The sequence below is a fragment of the Octopus bimaculoides genome, chromosome 9 (assembly GCF_001194135.2).
Source record: "Octopus bimaculoides isolate UCB-OBI-ISO-001 chromosome 9, ASM119413v2, whole genome shotgun sequence".
NCBI classification, from domain to species: Eukaryota; Metazoa; Mollusca; class Cephalopoda; order Octopoda; family Octopodidae; genus Octopus; species Octopus bimaculoides.
The window spans coordinates 24,970,489-24,972,576 of NC_068989.1; the positions used below are offsets into that span (position 1 = coordinate 24,970,489).

The 2,088-nt window shown below is 38.1% G+C and overlaps 1 protein-coding gene across 1 annotated transcript; it reads right to left on the reverse strand.

Moving 5' to 3' along the window:
• Positions 1-328: 328 nt before the first annotated feature.
• LOC128248678 (uncharacterized) lies at positions 329-721 on the reverse strand. The gene has a single exon (XM_052970334.1). The coding sequence runs from the start codon at positions 719-721 to the stop codon at positions 329-331; it is 393 nt and encodes a 130-aa protein (XP_052826294.1).
• Positions 722-2,088: the final 1,367 nt, after the last annotated feature.

Genomic DNA, 2,088 nt, shown 5'->3' on the forward strand with positions numbered 1-2,088 from the left:
ATGCAAAGGTGCATTGTCATAATGAAGCCACCACTCTCCACTTTGCCATTGGTTGGGGTATTTTCGTCTCGCTGTGTCTCGGAAACGCTTGGGAACTGCCAAGTAAAATATCTTGTTGACAGTTTGGCCTGGAGGAACACATACTGTGTGAACTTTCCATTCGCATCGATGAGACAACTCAACATCGTCTTGACAATGGACTTCACTTGACGCACTCTTAGGGGGCCTGGTGACACTGATTGCTTCCACTGACATGATTACTGCATTATTTCCGGGTCACCAGTGATGACCTTCGAAAAAAGGTCCAGATCAACATCAAACTTTTCTTTCAGTCCATGACATGCATACAGTCGTAACTGTTTTTGATCATCCGTGTTTTTGATAAAAAAAATTCGATCAACAAAATTCGTTGGGAAGAGCTCGAGGTCATACCAGTCATATCAACAAGTTCGCCAATTATTCGGTGACGGTCCTCAAAGATCAATTCATGAATTTTCGTGATGTGTTCACTTGTTCGGGAGGTCGACGGTCGCCCTGAGCGACGTTGGTCCTCAAGTGAAAATTGACCATTCCTAAAATGTGAAAGCCATTCGCAACCTTGTGTTTTGCTCATGGCAGCGTCTTTGTAAGTTGTTTCAAGCATGACAGCTCTTTCGGCCGCCGTTTTCCCGAGAAGAAAACAGAATTTCTTGGAAGCACGATGTCCCTTCGTTTCAGCCATTGGAAAAATCGACGAACAGGGGAGAAGCACTGCAAAGCGAAGACGCACCACATGGCAGTTGGACTGCAGTTAGAATTTTCTTCGTGTTGAGTAGCACATCCCGCTGAAATGGTCCTTGAATAAGAGTTATTAAAGGTTATTTAAGGATGTTGAACGAAACACTCATGTTTCCAGAAGTGAATTATTCAAACTCCAAAGAATTGCTCTCAACAAGAATTGCTATGATGCTCCCCAACTACTCCTCGTGATCCGAGATGAACATATCGTAAGCCACCAAAGGACATACTCAAGTGGTTAAAGTCAAACTGACTAGCAAATTTGTGGTATTGAGCAGATATTTGCTGTAGCCCATTTTTTACACCAAGAATATTATTGTTATTGTTATTATTATTATTATCATTATTATTATTATTATTATTATTATTATTATTATTATTATTAGTTGTTGGTGTTCTTGTTGTTCTTGTTCTTGTTGTTGTTAAGTTGGCGAGCTGGCAGCATCGTTAGCGCGTCGGGTGAAATGCTGCGCGGCTGCTTTGACGGTTCTTTACCTTCTGATTTCAAATATCACTGCAGTCAACATTGCCTGTTATCCTTTCGGGGTCAATAAGATACAGTACCGTTTGAGCTCTTGAGTTAATGCAATCGGCTAACCACCTCCCTCTACATTTCAGGCCTTGCGCCATTAGTAGAAAGGATATTTTTTAGTAATTGCTATAACGCAATCCTGCTAAAAAGTTTATTGATGAAGCATATTATTTCTAAAACAATAATAACTGTAGATTTAGAGGTAACTGAATAAAAAAATACAATGCCTTGAATTGTAATTCTCCTATTTGAAACAACGTTGATAAAACAAGATACACAGCTATACTTTCCTATAAAAAATGAAATGAACCAGCCTTCATATTGAAAACGAAATTTCTGCCAATGCTATCGAGGGCATTGGAGCTTCCATGACACTGGACCTGATATTCAAAGTCAGTTGATACATGAGATACGAATATATGAGCGACTGGTTGTCTGGCTTAACCTTAGAGCACTTACTCAATAATACAAAATATCTAAAATGACTGAATCCAATAATAATAAAAAACAAGTTGAAACAGAAATTTTCCGAAATATCTTACATTCTGATTTAGTACACCTGCTTCAACAGCAAAAGAAATTAGCATTTTTCAATCATATTCAATTTTAAGCTAAATGTGACAACTACAATGAGTTTTCTCTTAATAACATCAAACCAAAACGCATTCTCCTTCTTTGCTTGAAATTATATAACAGGTAACGATAGTACCTGGAGTTGTAGAGATTAGTGAAATGTATAAGAAAGATATATTGTGTTGGGTTATGAATGAATACATTTC